Source organism: Nipponia nippon, unplaced genomic scaffold (assembly GCF_047370975.1).
Source record: "Nipponia nippon isolate SJK-2023a ecotype South Korea unplaced genomic scaffold, ASM4737097v1 scaffold_5, whole genome shotgun sequence".
In the NCBI taxonomy this organism is placed as follows: Eukaryota; Metazoa; Chordata; class Aves; order Pelecaniformes; family Threskiornithidae; genus Nipponia; species Nipponia nippon.
Genome location: NW_028262369.1, coordinates 82989957 through 83004785, shown reverse-complemented (window position 1 = coordinate 83004785; position 14829 = coordinate 82989957). Strand labels below are relative to the sequence as shown.

The following is a 14829-nucleotide window of genomic DNA, read 5'->3' as shown; positions in this document are numbered from 1 at the left end:
CCTTCCCGGAGCCGGGGGCTGTTCCTGCTGCCCCACGGCAGGTACGCCTGCCCCCCTGCACGGGGGAGCAGCTTCCAGCCTAGTCGCTGGGGTCTGGGGTTTGCTTTACATCCTGGGGTCTCTCCCACGGATGATTAACCAAGGGGGACAGAGCAGCCCAGCGCTGCAGCAGGGGAGGGACGGCTTGTGTCCCCTGAGCCGCTTTGGGCTATGTCCCCCGAGGCTTGCAGAAAGCCCTTCCCTCCCCGCTGCCCGGCGCCGGGCCCTGTTTCTCTGGTCTCCTTGGTGACAATCTCATCGCTCTTCGGCTTCTCTCCAGCACCTGAAAATAGCCACCGAAAGCGGAGATGCCTGCTGCCAGCACCCGGCGGTGCCCAGGCCGGAGCCAGGCTGCCCAGCTCAGCGCAGCTGTAAGGGCCCGACCCCATCCCACCCCCTGCACCGCTACGGGGCAAGGGCCACCGGGGACCCAAGCAGCCATGCTGTCCTCCTGTCACCCTAGCCCCGCTGGCCTGTCCCCAGCACTGAGCTCCCTGCCTCATCCCTCCTCTTCCTCCCTGCCTTGGGGTAGCACCAGGGGACAGGGGCTTTGCTCCTTGCACCCCACCACGGGCCAGGGTCCAGCTGTCCACCGGCAGTCAGCCGGAGCCACTTTGTCCCCTTGGCCCGGCAGCTCATAGTCCGCTCGCCCACGGCTGCTCCTGGGCTGGCACGGCAGCCCGCCAAGGGGTTATATGAACCTTCCTGAAATAGCAATGGAGCCGGGAGCGAGCAGAGGGTGGGCAGGAGCGGGTGGCCCTGTGGGAGAGGCAGGAGGTTCCCCGGCAGGCGCGGGGTGCCCCCGCTGTGAGAGCCGGGGTGGCCGGGGATGGCTGAACTGCAGCACGACCCTGGGCAGGGGCAGGCAGGGCCATGGCAGCACAGTGGGAAAAGGGTCCCCAGCTGCTCTGGCTGCTGCCCAGCCTGGGGACGGATCCAGTGCTCCTCCAGCATCCCCGGGGCAGGGGGGGATGCTGTGCCCCCCACCTGCTCCTGCTGCAGGACGGGCAGCACCCAGGCGGGCAGGCTGCAACCTGGTAGGTGCTGAGCACCGATCCTGGAGAACGGGGGTCCGCAGGGTTGGGGGACAGGCTTTCTGCCCCCAGCCATCTCTCCATCACCCCCTCCCTCACACCCCCAGGGCTGTTCCCCGGGCCCACGGCCACCCCCTCCAGCTGCGGGGTCGGGGGGTGGCCCGGTGTCTGCGGGCGCTGCGCGGTGGTGGCGGCGGTGTGTCCCCCCCCCGCGGTGGCGGTGGGGGCATGGCTGGCATTGCTCACTGACACCCTATCTGCCAGGCCCCCGCCAGCCACGGGCCCAGAATAGCAGCGCTGCCCCGCAGTCAGCATGGAGCGACTCCCGGGCCCCGCTGAGCCCCAGGTACCTCTGGGCTGGGTGGGGGGCCCGGCCCGACAGCCCCCCTCCTGGGGCCAAGCCAGCCCCGGGGTGGGGTGGGGGGCGTGGGGGGCTGGTGACCCCCTTCCCATGGCCAGGCAGCCATGGGGACAAGGACACGGGGCACAGCCTGGCCTGCCTGCCCGCCCTGGCTGTCCCCAGCCCCCTGGGGAGGGTTGGGGGACATTGGCACAGGGTCGCCTCCTTCCTGGGGTCGGCTCTGGGCTCTTTAGGGAGCAGTCCCTGTGCCTTTGTTATTGTAGGGTGGCTGAAAAACATTGGCTCTGCCAGCAGGTTTGTGGTCCGGGGTTGCTCCTCCTGCCGCGCGTGCTGCTTTGTTGTGGTAGGGTCTCCTGGGGACCAGGGGGCACCGGGTCAGCCGGCCGGCTGTGCTCGTCTCCCTCCCGCCTGGGGTTGCCCCCCTTGTTATTGTAGGGCCTCCCCGGGCAGACCTGGTCCCTGGGGGGCAGGTGGGGCTGGCGGGGCTCCCGGCACGGGAGGAAGCAGGACCGGGATTTACACCTTGGGGTAGGAGAAGGGAGAGGACGGGCACCGAGCAGCTGCGGGACGCGCTCAGCTCCGACAGCGGAAAGAGGAGCCAGGGGGTGCTGCCATCCCCTGCCCTGACCCGGGGACCCCACTGCCCTCCCCAGAGTCAGGGCACAAACTGAGAGTCCTGGGCTGGAGCCACCACGGGGGCAGCAGGCTCTGGGGGTCCTGGGTGGGCTCGCATCCCCACCCCGAAAGGACGGTCCCCTCTGCCCGGCTTGGGGGGGGCCGGGGCAGCCAGGTGGGTGCAGGCAGCACCCATGGGTGGGGGAGAGGCCGGGCTGGCTCCTGCTGACCCCCATTCTCGCTGTGTGCCCCCTCAGGTGGCGTTGCTGGATGCCGCTGCCGGCCCCGAGGAGGAAGGTGGGTAGCAGGCAGCGCCTAGGTGTGTAGGAGGGGGTGGCTGGCTCACTCATGCAATGAGCGCATTGGTCCTCTGCCCATACCCCTCCTCGCCTGACTCCTCAGCTCCTTCCCAGCAGCTCCCGGTGCCCCCAGGCTGGAAAGCTGCAGCGCTGTGTGCTGCCCCTGTGGAGGGGGGAACCGGGGGGGGTCTGTGGGGAGCACCCCCTCCTGCAGCATCCCCCCACTCCCCCCAGGCAGGAGGGTGCTGAGACCTGGCAGCTCAGCTCACCGGCCAGGGCTGGGGTGGGTTTGCCTGCAGGGTTCCTGGGGGCCCCGTGCCCCAGGGAGGAGGGGGAGGAAGAGGAGGAGGAAGAGGACAGGCGGAGACCCGTCACCTTCACGCTGGGCAATGAGATACTGGGGCTGGGCCCGGAGACTGAGTTTCAGAGCCCTGACGCCGAGGTCTACATGCACTTCATGAGGAGCCACTGCTGCTACGACGCCGTCCCCACCAGCTGCAAGCTCGTAGTCTTCGACATCTCCCTGGAGGTGACAAAGTGGGCGATCAGCGGGGACATGCAGGGAGGGGAGCAGGCTCAGGGACCCCCTGACCCCCTCCCCACTCCACCGGCAGATCAAGAAAGCCTTCGTGGCACTGGTGGCCAACGGGGTGCGTGCCGCCCCGCTCTGGGACAGCAAGACACAGAGCTTTGTGGGTGAGTGCCGGCAGCGCTGCCCGGCCCCTTCCCCTGCCTGGCAGCGAGGGGCGTGGGCAGCGCTGCCAGCCCCACGTGTCTCCGCAGGGATGCTCACCATCACCGACTTCATCAACATCCTCCACCGTTACTACCGCTCGCCCCTGGTGAGTGCGGCGGGAAGGGCACAGGGGTCGGGGTAGGCAATGGGGCAGGGAGGGGCCGTCCGCACCTCCCCTGGTCCTCTCTTCATCACTACACCATGACTGGGATGCTCTGGGCCAGCCCAGTGTCCACTTGGTGCCCCTCTGCCCGGCACCCAAGATGTGATCCCCGTGCTCAGGGTGATGGGGTGGGATGCCCAGAGAAGGGGGCAGTGCCCCAGAGCCCCCTCGGTCCCCTGTGAGGCCACCATGACCAGGGCATCTCCCTGCCTTCAGGTTCAGATCTACGAGGTGGAGGAGCACAAGATTGAGACCTGGCGAGGTAAAAAATTAGGGGGTGATGGGGGTGGCTGGGCTGGGGATGTTGCGTAGGGCATGGAGGTGGGCTCCAGGGGTGCAGGGCTGCACGTGAGGGGGCTGGGGGACCCCCTCTCCCACCTCTCTCCCTTGGCAGAGGTGTACCTGCAGGGCTCCTTCAAACCACTGGTCTACATCTCCCCGAGCAATAGGTGAGCGCCTGCCCGCTGGGGGAGAGCACACCCCACGGGGGGTGTGCCTGGGATGCAGCCCTATCCTCCCCCCACGGTGTCCCCGTCACCCGCAGCCTCTTCGACGCCGTCTACTCCCTGATCAAGCACAAGATCCACCGCCTGCCCGTCATCGAGCCCGTCTCGGGCAACGTCCTGCACATCCTGACGCACAAGCGCATCCTCAAGTTCCTCCACATCTTTGTGAGTGCTGGGGCTGTGTGCATGCACACGGTGGGTGTGTAGGGGCACAAGCAAGGGTGTTGGGGTGCATGTAGGTACCAGCCCAGCCCTGCCCTGCCCTGCCCCACTGCAGGGCTCCACCATCCCCAAGCCGCGCTTTCTGAAGAAAACAGTGCAGGAGTTGTGTGTTGGCACCTTCCGCGACGTGGCCGTCGTGCCTGAGACCGCCCCTGTCTATGCCGCTCTGGAGATCTTCGTGGACCGCCGTGTCTCCGCCTTGCCCGTCATCAACGATGCTGGTACCTGGGGAGGGGACCAGCGACTCCCCCATCTCCCTCTGCCAGTGGCTCCAGCCCCATCCTCACCCCAAAACCCCCCTTCCCACCAGCCTGGGTCCTGGCGTGCAGGCAGAGCATGGCAGGTGGTCCTCAGGGCCCCCTCCCCAGCCCCTGCGCTGTCTCTCCTTGCAGGGCAAGTGGTCGGCCTCTACTCCCGGTTTGACGTCATTGTGAGTACCCTGCGTGTTTGCACGCCTGGGCACGAGTGTGGCCCCTCACACACTGCTCACACATGCCTATATCCGTGCAAACCCACCCATGCACACCGATGCGTATGCCAGTGCAGATCTGCCCTGTGTGTCATCGGGGCTCGGTGTCCCCCTCGCTGCCAGCGCAACGGGCTGTGAGGACATGTTTGGGTGCTGAGTGGGGCCACCTCTCCTGCAGCACCTGGCAGCCCAGAAGACCTACAACAACCTGGACATCAGCGTGCGGGAGGCGCTGCGGCAGCGCACCACCTGCCTGGAGGGGGTCCTCACCTGCTACCCCCACGAAACCATGGAGGACATCATCGACCGCATCGCCAAGGAGCAGGTGAGTGGCTGGGGTGCCTCGCACCAGCACCAACCTCCCCTGCCCACTGCCCGACCTGCCTGTTATGCTCTGCCTGCGCCCACAGGTCCATCGCCTGGTTCTGGTGGATGAGAACCAGTACCCGCGGGGCATCGTCTCCCTCTCCGACATCCTCCAGGCCCTTGTGCTCACTCCCGCAGGTATCGATGCTCTTAACTCTTAGCCCACGACGCTCCGTCTTTCTCCACTTGCACCCTCCATTTCTCTCCACTTCAGGTAGGCGCCGTCCCCCGCCACTGCGCGCCTGTCCCCTCCCTGCTGCTGGGTCACCCACACCTTGTCACCTCCCTGCTCGGGCCACCCGCCTCCACCCCAGCCAAGCCAGCCCTGGGGGACCGAGGAGGCTGGGGCTGGGGTCCGGCAGCGCTGGGTGCCCAGGTCAGGACGGCAGGACCCAGATGCTGCTTGTTCCCAGGGACACAAGGATCACAGGGGATCCCTTCTGGGATCCTGATCCCTGGTGTGTGCGAGGAAGGATGGGGGCACCTGCCATGGAGACACCCCCAGATGCCCATCCAGGCAGCATGTGGGATGCAGGTTTTGCAGGTCCCTGGGCTTTGGGCTGGACGAGGGTTTTGGGGTGTGATGCACCCCAAGACAAAAGTCCTTTTTTGACCTTGCCTCAAAGGCCCCCCTGAGACCTGAGCCCCTCCAGTGCCATTCCTGGGGGACACAGAGGGGACAGACCCCTGCTCGCGCACCCCGGACATGCTGCCCACCACTAGCCATGGGCACAGCGTGGCCGACCCACGGGCCATGGCTGGCAGAGCCCCGAAACTGCTTGCTCCAGGGATGGGGCTCACTCCCAGGCTGCGCTGGGACCGCACTGCCTGGCCGCCTGCACCTGGCTCCGCTCGCCCACTGCCTGGTGAGTCCTCGCTGGCGATGGGTGGGCACAGCGCTGGCACCCACTGTGGCACCCGTTAGGGGTGAACTGGGGAGGGGGAGCTGGCCCCTGGTGCCCAGCTGCTTCCCAAAGGTAATGATGGTTTCTTGGGGTGGTGCTGGGGAATGGGCTTGGGACAGCCCCATGCCCACCAGTTCCCCCAGCAGTGCCCAGTTGCTCTGCACAGAAGGGGACCGGGAGTGGTGTGTGTTAACCACACCAGACATGGGACCCCTCCATTTCCCCATCCCTGGTGCCCAGGGCGGGTGGCTGTGCCAGGAGCTGCTGGGGCTTGCATCCAAGCCAGGGAGGAGGCAAGATCCTGCTGTCCCCGTGGCTACCAGGGCAAGTTGGAGTGCCGTGCCGCAGGGTGCCCAGCCCAGCACCGGTGCCCTCCGGGGGGTTATGGGCTCACATGCTCTTTCACCCCACAGGCATCGACCGATCCTCACTCTGAAGACACCAGGGAAATGTTGTCAACTCGTGCGACTTGGGGGGTCTCTTGTGTGGCCCTGGGGCCATGGAAGGAGGCTCAGGCCTGGAGGCTCTCCACGGGGAGGTCCTGCTTGCCCACCCTGGTCCTGGGGCTCGTCTTGAGTCTGGGGCCAGATTCTGCCAGCCTTGGGGAGGCAGGGAGTGGGGAAAAGGGGGCCCAGGGGTGCCTCCCGCCAGCAAGCACGCGATAATGCTCAATGGGCACCATGCCGCGAGGAGCCGTGCCATGCCCACAGCTGGGCATGGGGACCCGCATGGCCCTGCACAGCCCTGGGGGCCTCGGCCACCCTGCTCCCATCCTGCTGCTGGATTTGAGCGCTTAGGCCACGGCTCCCCTCTGGGTGAGCACGGTCCCGCCGGCTGCACCGACTGCCTGGTATCGTAGGCTCAGCTGCACACACAGGCTTGTTTATTGTAGGGTCACACGGGGCTGGAGCTCCTTGGCAGAGGCGCAGCCTGTGCCGGAGCTGGTGCCAGGACAGGCACTTGCACGGGGACTCTGTGCACATTTTGGGGTGGGCAGGGGGTATTTATTTATTTGCTGGTCTGTTCAGCCTTGTTGTAATAAAGCAGCCTGCTCCAGGCACTGCCGCCTCGCCTTTCTGGGGTGCAGCCGGGCATGGCTCCTCCAGAGAGGAGCCAGGCTGGGGAAGGGCTGCCAGCTGCTCGGCAGGGCTGGGGCACCCAGCCTGGGATGCTCACAGGGACCCGCTGCAGTGAGGGTGGTGTGGGCAGAGGGTGGCACCTCTGCCCGTGTGGGTAGAGCCAGGGGGACGGGGACATTGGCTCACCGCAGGTCATGTACCCTTGATGGCTCCACCGTGGCAGCGGTTTACGGGTCCCCTCGGGGCCACCCTGGGGATGGCAGCCTTGGTGCCAGCAAGGTTTCTGCCTGCTGCACCCCCCCAGTCCAGCTGGGCTCCCCAGCAGCAGGAAGGTGAGGAGGGTTCACCATGGGGGTGCCCTGTACCCCAGCCCTCCAGGAGCCCAGGCAAGCGGCAACATATGCCCTGCCTATGGCTGGTGCCAGCTCTGAGCCCCTGCGATGGCCCTGGGTGTCAGCCCCATGTCCCCTCTTGGGGACTGGCGGAGCTGAACCGATCCTCTCCTGGCTGCTTTGCTCAGAGCAAGTCCTGCCCCTGTTTCCGTGCCTTCATATCAGCATCTCGGTGAAATAACCACTGATAGCGAAAGGTCCCGGCTGCTCCACACCCACCATGTGCTGGCTGGCTCTGCCAGGGGACACGGTTCGAGCGCCGGGTGGTGACAGGTCCCCTCCCCCTCGGGGGGACATACTGTGTTATTGCTCTGCCTGCCCCGGGCCAGGGCTGGCTCCATCCCTCGGGACCAGGTGCAAACCCCAAAGCCCCACCAGCAGCTCGACCCTTCCCAGGGAGGCAGGGGGGAAACTGAGGCACGGAGAAGCGGCTGAGGCCAAGGTCAGCTGTTCAGAGAGGACCCAGATGTCCTGGCTCCAGGCACAGATCCACGCGCAGCTACACAAGGACGGGACGAAGGAGACATCGAACGGCTGCAAGCCCCCTCCCCGCATCCCCCCCCCAACCCCGGCAGAGCTCCCAGGTCCCCGACGCAGCCCAGCTGGACACGGGATGGGGGGACACAACCCCTCGTGGCATGTGAAAGGCACAGCAGTTCCCCAAGCCTCCTGCTCATTTGCGGTAGGGGGACATGAGTGCCCCAGGGGCGATTTGGAGGCATCTCTCATCCCCCCCTACCTTCCCCACAGTGGGGCTGGGAGCCCCCCAGCCCAAGTCGGGCAGGGGGTGGGTGCTGGGGTGGGTTTGCCTTCCTGCCCCTCCTCGTGGGGCAGCGGGGGTCCCTGCTTGGCACCCAGTGGAGGGGGGGGGGTGTTGGCACGCAGTCAGGGGGCCCCCGGGGCCCCCGGGCGAGCGATGAACTCCAGGTTGATGGGCTTGTCGGCCACCAGGACGATGCGGGACACAGATGTCACCTCCACGCCGCGGGGGTCCGGCCGCACCTCGAATGCCTGGATGATCTGTGGGGAGAGGGGGGGTGGCAGTGCCTAGGGGACTCCCTGGGGCCCCCATCCCAGCTCACAGTGAGTTGCCCGGGGTGGGGGGTCCCTACTCACCCTGGCGAGGGCCAGGTGCATCTCCAGCTCGGCGATGCGGCGGCCAACACAGGCGCGGACCCCGTAGCCAAAGGGGATGGAGCTGAAGGGGTGGTGGGGGGAGCCGTGGCCCCGGAGCCAGCGCTGGGGCAGGAACCGCTCGGGCTCAGGGAAGTAGGTCTCATCGTGGGACATTGCGTAGTGCGCCAGGACGAAGAGGGTCTGCGGGGCAAGAAGGGGGGGCTTAATGACCCCCACCTGGCCCCACTGAGCGCAGCAGGGGTCCCCGTGGCACAGCCCCCACTCACGTTCTTGGGGAAGAGGTAGTCTCCGATGACAATGTCCTTCTCATAGAAGACCCTGGCGTTGGTGGGCACCACGGGGTAGACCCTGGGATACGGGGAGAGTTTATAGGGGAGCAGGACCCATCTGAGGACCCCCGTGGGAGAGAGCCACAGGCAGGACAAGGGGGAGCATCTCCTGCTGCTCAGCAGCTCCGTCCCCCTCCCCAGGGAGGAGGTGGATGGATGCGGCCCTGAGGGACTGAAATCCAGCCCTGCACCCTGCCTGGCCCGTGCCTCCATGTCCCCCGTCACCAGCCACCCCGGCTGGTGCATCCCTGATGTGGGGGGAGAAGGGGCTGCCCCTGGCCTGGGGAAGGGGCTGTTGACAGGGACCCTGGGGCAGGGGCAAGGCTGGGCTGTACCTCAGCGTCTCCTTGATAACAGCCCGAAGCATCGGCATCTTGGGGATATCCTCAGCACCGGGAAACCGGTCAGCGGGCACAACAGCTTTCAGCTCCTGGTACAGGGTCTCCTGGATGCCTGCGTCCCGGGAGAGGTGGTAAAGGGCCCAGGACAGCGTGTTGGAAGTCTGGGGAAGGAGAGCATGGAGGGGAGTGAGGGAGATGGGGTTGGTACCCAAGCAGCCTTGTGCCAAGCGTGACACCAGTACAGCATCAGACAGCCCCTGCTCTGGTGCACAGGGAAACAGGGGATGAGGAGCAGCAAGCACAGGGGAAGATGAGGCAGGGAGCAGGGCAGGGGGCAGAGTGGAGGACAGGGCCTGTACTGACTGATTCCTGAGGGTTTGCCCCTAAGGGGTATCAGCTGCCCCCAGCCCACCAGCCCAGAGCTCACAGGGGCTGGGGAACATGCCTGAGCATGACCCCGTGGCTTCCCCAGCACAGAGCCCAGCAGGGATCCCCTGGCGGCGGCTGCCCAGCTCTCACCGTGTCCACGCCGGCCAGCAGCAGCTCGGCCACGCTGCCATAGACCTCGTCCAGGCTGAGCCTGCCGCTGGCCAGCAGGTAGCTCAGGTAGCCGGACACCTCCTTGCCCCGCTCCACCTGCCCCTCCAGCTCCTCCATCTTTCGGTCAATGAGGGTCTTGCCTGCAGGGACAGAGAGCAGGACCCAGCGCTGACGGAGCGAGACCAGCCAAAAGGACACATGGATGGGGACTGCTCCACATGTGAGGGTCCTTAGGGGGTCCGATCGCACCACGCCGGGCCCCCATCGTCACCGCTCACCGAAGGCGAAGATGGTGTCCCAGCTGTCCAGGTAGCGGTCCCAGAAGGGTAGCACCTTGCGGCTCCATCGGGGCAGGACGGTGGCGAAGATGGAGTTCTTGAACATGAGGTTGATGGAGTCGATAAAGCGCTGGGTCTCGGCGGGGACCTGCTGCTTCAGGCACCCGATGCGGGTCTCAAAGAGGATATAGGAGATCCCTGCGGGGGACAGGCCGCATCCAGACCCCCGTGGGGATGGGAAGAGTGGGGCAGGGCAGGGGCGAGGGGGAGGACCCCCCTACCTTCCAGGGCGAAGCGATAGAGCAGGTTGGCCACGTCCCCCACCAGCACGCCCGAGGGGCTGCGGCTCCGCTCATCCCGCAGCCGCACCATCAGGTCCGACACCACCTCGCCGATGGCGTCCGCATACAGTACCGCCTCCGAGGGCTTCAGCAGCCGCTTGTTGAGGACCTGGCGCAGGCGGTACCAGCGCTCCCCTTCCCTGCATGGGGATGGGACTCAGCGCCGGGGGCACGGCTGGGCAAGGGGCAGTGGCTGGCAGCAACTTCCCAATCCCCGGGAACATCTTCCCAATGCCAGGCTGGAACCACCCCAGGGGTCTTTCCTCCCCTCATGGCCATGCCCTTCTGCCTGGGGGGGGACACGCTGCTTGCAGGAGAGGGAGCAATGCGAGCTGCCACCCAGACCCTACACCCGAGGAAGGGACAGGAGCCACTTGCCACCCTGCAGAGTGCAGCCAGGGCAGGACTCACTCGGTGAAGGGTCCGTAGGGCAGGCGCCGGGTGTCCCGGTGCTCCTTCCACAGGGCCATGTCGCTCCGCATGGGGTACTTGCCCTCCTGCCGTAGCAGCTGCTCCAGCACCACCGGGCTCCCAATGTTGATGTTCTCATAATGCCCAAAGGTCGACTTCCAGATGGGACCGTAAATGCGCCGGGACATCACCTGCGATGCACCAGAGCACAGCAGGGTGAACGGGACAGGGGTAGCACTGGGGCTGGATCAGTCCCTCCCTGCCCTGCATGTGTCCAGCATGCTCTGCACCCATCCCAGGGGGCCCTCAGCACCAGCTGGGCCCAAGCACCCGTCTCTGACCCCTCAAAGCTGGAACCATCCTTGAAACGCTCTGCAGATGGCTTGGGCTGGTGTCTCCAGGCACATGGCCTGTGCCAGCCCTAGGCACACCAGGCACCAACTCCCAGCACGGGCTGACACATCCCTCACCCACCCCAGAGATGCACGGAGGGCCTGGTGGGTCTTTTGGGGAGGCCAGACCAAGAAGGGACAGTGGGGACAGCAGGGACAGGGAAAACTGCCAAGCAGAGGGCTCTGCTGAGATGCAGGGCCACTGCAGCGGCTGTTGGAAGGTCCAAGCCCCACGAATGCTTCCAGCAGGGCCCCAGCCATGCTCTGCCCAACCTGGGGACAACAGGCCCCACGTGGGTCATTGAACCCACCACCCGATAAGGGTGGTTAATGATCAGCGTTGGGAGGGCAGCGCCAGGCTGGGGCAGGATTGGGCTGCTCCCAGGGCAGGCTGCCGCCCCCGGGGCACGGCCCTGGGGCCACGGCCTCACAAGCCAGCTGGGGGACATCCACCAGCATCAGCCCTGCTCTGGGCTCTGCCAGTCTCAGCTCCCCTCTCCTCAGCCGCACCCAAGGGTGCCATGCCTGCCTCCCCGCTGGGGAGCACTGTGACTCCCATGCGCATCCCTCGGGGGCAGCCGGGCACCCCTTTGCAAGTGGATCTGCACAGGGCCATGTCCAAGGGGTGCTTTCCATCCCACCCAAGCACTGCCAGACCCCCTGCAGAGCGGGGCCAAGGCCGGGGGGCTGCGGGGAACCTAGTAGAGAAGCCCTGGTCCCCATTCCCCGCGGCTGCGGGGATGCACGTGGTACAATCTCCCTTGGTGACTGACTGCATCGCAGCCTGCGCCCGGATTCAGCTGGATTCGTCACCACGGGGAGACGTTCCTCGCGTGTGGTGGCAGGAGGAGGGGGAGGGACGGCCACCCCGGTGCTGCAGGCAGCTCGCTGGGCAAACATGCTGCGTGGGGCCGTGGGTAGCCGTGACCTGGGCCGAAGCCTACCCACCAGTGTCTGCTGGCAGCCAGGCCCCAGCACGGTGCAGGCCTGGGAGACTGGGGTCAAGAGAAGCCGGAGCTGCCGGGATCTGGGGAAAGGCACCTCCGGAGCGCGTGGGCATCTATCTGCAAAGCCGGGCTGTGCTCGGAGCCCCAAGGGCAGGAGGGAGCAAGCAGGGAGCTCCTGTGCCCACTCCCCGAGACCTCGCTGCCCTGTGACAGCCCCTTCTCCAAACAGCAGTGCCCGGTGCTCTGCGGTGCCGGGGAGGCCTGATCCTGCATGCTCCTCCCGGCCGGTCAGAGCACCAGGGCATGGAAGATGCCGCCTGGCTTGCGGCGAGCCAAGCCCATCGCTTGCTTCATCCGATGTATGAGGAAGTGTTGACAGAAGAAAACAAACATCCTGCCTATCCCTCCCCTGCCTGCCTGGGTACCATCTGCCCAAACACCTGCCTGGCTGCCTGCCCCCCAAACTGCGGCCCCTCCAGCTCGGGCTGCCCGCAGATGCCAGGACCTCGTGAGCTGCCCCCGAACCTTTGCCCTGGGCTCGATGCTGCTGGAGCAGCCCTGGGCTGGCAGGACCCTCCCGGGGCCACCCATCTCTGTGCTGGCCCCTCTCCGTGCTGCTCGCCCCAGCATCACCCCACGGTGCAGGGGTGCTCCCCGCCGCCCAGCCCCTCCCCTCCCCAGCCCCGCCGCCCCCGCTCAGCTCCCCGCCGTCATTTGTAGGCTGCTCTGCCCCCCAGAGCCCATCTCACCCTGCCCCCAGCACGCACCCGCTCCCCTCCTTGGCAGCCCCCCCTAGCATCCTCCCTGCAGCCCACCCGGGAGCCCCTCCACCCCACGCACCCCTCCCACCCCCACCCCCGGTGCGGGGTCCCCGGCCCCCCGCGCACCCCGCAGCCCCCCCGCAGCCCCCGGGCCGGGCTGCCCCGGCGCACCTGGAGCCGGTGCGTGTGCAGCAGGTAGCCGCGCAGAAAGAGCCAGACGAAAGTCCGGAGCAGCCCCGGCCCCGGTAGCTCCTCCGGTCCCTTCAGCCGAGCCGGCCCCGCCGCCGCCGCTGCCGAGCCCCCGGTCCTGCGCGGCGGCCCCGGGCTGCTGCGCGGCGGCGGCGGGCGGGAGCGCAGGAGCAGCGGCAGCAGCGGCCGCCGGGCCCCGCCGCTCGGGCCCGCCATGCTCCGTCGGCAGCGCACGGGACGGGGCGGGGCGGGGAGGCACCGGGGAGGCACCGGGGGCGGCGGGGGGCGGCACCGGGGGCGGTGCGGGGGGCGGTGCGGGGGCGGCAACCGGGCACCGGCACCGGGAACGGAGCATCGCGCACCGGGTGCTGCGCACTGGGTACCGGCCACGCTACCGGCTGCTGCGCACTGGGTACGGGGACCGGGCAGTGCGGAGCAGGCACCTTGTGCCAGCTACCGCACACCCGCTACCAGGCCACGGGTACCGGCTACAGCGTACTGGGTACTGGTTCTGGCACCCTGGGTACCATGTGCTATACACCGAGTGCCGTACACCGGGCACCGCTCACCGCTTACCGGCATCACACACCGTGCACCGGGTGCTAGGTACCAGGAACTGGCATGGGCAGGACCCGGTGCCACGTACCAGGTACTGGGTGCCACATGCTGTGCGCTGCACGATGGAAGTGTGCGCCAGGCAGCTGGGAGCCAGCGCTGGTGCAGCACGGTGGGTACAGCACCCTGGGCACAACGCAGCATGTGGCACTGGCACCGGTACCAGCATCAGGTACTGCACACCGTGCGTCACGCGTGGGCAGCGGGCGCTGGGCACCGCTCACCAGGCACCACGCATCGTGTGCCAGCACCAGCATCGCACTCTGGCACTGGGTACCAGCACCCCAGACCCTGTGCACCCCGCGGCAGCACCAGGCTGGGCCTGCTCTTTAGGGATGCCTGAGCCATCCTGCCCTGTCTCCATCGCCTGCCTGTGATACCCCTGTCCCTGCCTTGTCCCATTGCAGTGCAGGATGATGCCCCAGGGAGCTGGGTCCAAGCTGTCCTGGTGCCTCTCTCAGTGCTTCGTCTGGGTGCTGCCAGGCAGGAGCCCGGATGGGGAGACCTCAGCGTGCCCAGTGTGGCTGCTGGCAGCCCAGCCGGAGGCAGGTTTGGTTTGTCTTCACTTCAGGGAGAGCACAGCACCAGCTCCTGCCCTACTTGGTGCAGGCCAGGCTGTCCAGCCCACAAGCAGGCCTCTGCTGTGGCGGTGTCCAGGGCCATGGGTGCAGGGCACGTCCCCTCTGGCCAGCCTGGCACTGCCACCAGGTGCTGGGGCCATGGGGCAGGGCACTGCTCTGCCCGGGTGTCACTCCTGGGGCAGCCAGCACCGTGCCCCTGGCTGGGTCATCCCAGCACTGATCATTAACCACCCTTATCGGGTGGTGGGTTCAAGGTCCTGGACGGGGAGGGTTGGACCCCAGGTTGGACAGACAGCTCAGAGCCCCGTGAGTGGCTGTTGTCCCCTCAGTCCTGCCTCACCGGGGGACAAGGGATGTCCCAGGCTGGGCTCGAGGCTGGCGCCTGACATTCTCCCTGCCAGCAGTGCGGGGGCTGGCGGTGCGGGATCCGGGCACCCCTGTGCCAGCAGACACCCGTCAGGCACCCCAGGCTGGGAGAGCCAAGCGTGAGCGCCTGCCGCCATCTCATGGCTGTTCCCAGCCAGCTCCGCAGCTCGCCCTGCCCCAGCCGGGCTCGGAGCCGGGGGCAGCGGGAGAGCCAGGCCCGGGCCCTGCTCGGGGCTCTCCAGCCTGGCCCCCGGCCACCCTGCGCCTCTCGCTCCCCGTGGCAGGGGGACGCCTCGGCCGCTCCCAGCCGGCTGTGCCCGCCTTTCCCCTTGCTGGGGAGTGGGACCCCATCACCTCTTCCAGTTTAAAACAGTTGTCCCTTGCAAAAACAGTAAATACTACAGGCCCTGGTAAA

At 67.2% G+C, this 14829-nt stretch overlaps 2 protein-coding genes across 10 annotated transcripts; one reads left to right on the top strand and one right to left on the bottom strand.

Annotated features, from left to right (window-relative positions):
- The first annotated feature begins 1376 nt into the window (after nt 1-1376).
- PRKAG3 (protein kinase AMP-activated non-catalytic subunit gamma 3) lies at nt 1377-7675 on the top strand. 9 transcript variants are annotated; one of them, XR_015698943.1, is made up of 13 exons: nt 1377-1419; nt 2307-2346; nt 2648-2877; nt 2963-3044; nt 3132-3190; nt 3464-3509; nt 3642-3696; nt 3792-3918; nt 4031-4196; nt 4368-4405; nt 4623-4769; nt 4855-5024; nt 6129-6263. XR_015698943.1 is itself a non-coding variant. In XM_087732911.1 (13 exons), exons 1-13 carry the CDS (start codon nt 1387-1389, stop codon nt 6378-6380), a joined length of 1542 nt encoding a protein of 513 aa, XP_087589037.1. In that variant the 5' UTR covers nt 1377-1386; the 3' UTR covers nt 6381-7675. The 9 variants fall into 9 exon arrangements, 6 of the variants coding, with proteins under 6 accessions (XP_087589037.1, XP_087589041.1, XP_087589038.1 ...); XM_087732911.1 differs by having other exon boundaries at nt 4855-4948; nt 5956-7675; XM_087732915.1 differs by having other exon boundaries at nt 4855-4948.
- Nucleotides 7676-7804: 129 nt separating this feature from the next.
- CYP27A1 (cytochrome P450 family 27 subfamily A member 1) lies at nt 7805-13068 on the bottom strand. The gene is made up of 9 exons (XM_087732916.1): nt 12835-13068; nt 10564-10754; nt 10093-10292; nt 9812-10009; nt 9513-9673; nt 8988-9154; nt 8590-8671; nt 8303-8503; nt 7805-8206 (listed from the first exon to the last, which is right to left on the bottom strand). The coding sequence occupies exons 1-9, from the start codon at nt 13066-13068 to the stop codon at nt 8072-8074; spliced, it is 1569 nt and encodes a 522-aa protein (XP_087589042.1). The 3' UTR covers nt 7805-8071.
- Between the last annotated feature and the right edge of the window lie 1761 nt (nt 13069-14829).